General features: G+C 42.8%; 1 protein-coding gene across 1 annotated transcript; it reads right to left on the bottom strand.

The window, feature by feature from the left end:
• Positions 1-216: 216 nt before the first annotated feature.
• On the bottom strand, positions 217-1,182 carry LOC110142622 (olfactory receptor 7A17-like). The gene has a single exon (XM_020901883.2). It carries the CDS (start codon positions 1,180-1,182, stop codon positions 217-219), a length of 966 nt encoding a protein of 321 aa, XP_020757542.2.
• Positions 1,183-1,563: the final 381 nt, after the last annotated feature.

Here is a 1,563-nt window from a genome sequence, read left to right as displayed (position 1 = left end):
AAAATAAATTTTTAAAAAAAGAAAAAAAACCTGCAACTATGATTATGTAGCTGACATTGGTAATTTATATTTTCTCTCCTCTTAGTTTGGTTAGTGTTTGCTTCGTATAGTTTGAAGTTCTGTTATTAAATGCATAGCAATTTTTTAAAAAAATAAAGAAAGAAAGAAAGAAAAAGAAAAAGTCAGTTTCTTGTTCCAAGCATTTGAATCCTACAATCAAGGGCATTTCTTCACCTCTGGGAGAGTTGTCCACTTTATACCTATTATCCTATACATTCTCTTCAGAGCCCCGTTTATGTCTTTGTTCCTCAGACTGTAGATGAAGGGGTTCAGCATGGGTGTGACAACACTGTACATCAGCGAGGCTACTGCACTTGAATGTGAGCTGTGGGCAGCGGCAGAGATCAGGTACACTCCTAGGACTGAAGAATAAAACAGGGAGACAACGGAGAGGTGAGATGCACAGGTGGAAAATGCTTTGTACTTTCCCTGAGCCGATGAGATTCTACATATGGAGGACACTATCTTAGAGTACGAGTAGAGGATTCCAGCCAGGGGACCACCAGCCAGCAACCCGGTGGAAAAATACAACACAATGTTATTAAGGAAAGTGTCAGAACAGGCAAGTTTGACCATCTGATTGAGATCGCAGAAAAAATGGGGGATTTCCAAGTCTGTGTAGGACAGTCGCAACACCATCAAGCTTTGTAATAAGGAATTTAAGACACTCAAGGTCCAGGACACCAGCATCAGCAGTCCACAGAGCCGAGGGCTCATGATGACCATGTAGTGCAGGGGGCGGCAAATGGCCAAAAAGCGATCATAGGCCATCACAGCCAGAAGAAAGTTGTCCCAGCCTCCAAAGAGTGTGGAAAAGTACATCTGGGTGATGCAATCTGCGTAAGTTATAACATTGCTCTTTGTGTGTATATTCACCAGCATCTTTGGGATAGTAATGGAGGTGAAACAGATGTCTACAAAGGACAGGTTGGAGAGGAAGAAGTACATGGGGGTGTGGAGGTGGGAGTCTGAGCTGACAGCCAGGATGAGGAGCAGATTTCCAAACACAGTGATCAGGTACATGGATAGGAGAAGTCCAAATATGAGGGGCTGCAATTCTGGTTCATTTGATAATCCCAGAAGAAGAAAATCTGAAAACCGGGTATCATTCCCTGGTCCCATGTGGTGATGGTGACATCTAGGAATGAAAAATTTAAAATAACATAATTAAATGTTAGGAGACGGAGCATTTGTAACATGCTACAATTACAGTACTACATGGTGGGGAGCAAGTATAAAAAAGAATGCGATGGGTGTGTTATTTTAACTGGGAGCTCAGGGAGATCTAAAAACAAAGTGACATTTGAACAGAGACTTCAAGGCAAGCTTGAGTGGAAGACAGCAGGTTATCTGGATAAGCATGTGCTCTGCAGGGGACGATCCAGTGCAAAAGTCCTGAGGAAGTTGCTTGTTTCAGATGTTCCAGGCTGAAAATGTTCCAGTGTGATGAGCAATGAGCAAGAAGCAGAGTGGTGAGAAAGGGGTCAGAGAGGGTTGAGGAAA

The sequence above is a fragment of the Odocoileus virginianus genome, chromosome 3, assembly GCF_023699985.2.
Source record: "Odocoileus virginianus isolate 20LAN1187 ecotype Illinois chromosome 3, Ovbor_1.2, whole genome shotgun sequence".
Taxonomy (NCBI): domain Eukaryota; kingdom Metazoa; phylum Chordata; class Mammalia; order Artiodactyla; family Cervidae; genus Odocoileus; species Odocoileus virginianus.
This window is presented reverse-complemented; position numbering and strand designations above follow the sequence as displayed.

What these genes read in the sequence shown, in the direction of transcription:
- LOC110142622 (XM_020901883.2), bottom strand. Translation starts at nt 1,182, where the DNA reads ATGGGACCAGGGAATGATACCCGGTTTTCAGATTTTCTTCTTCTGGGA.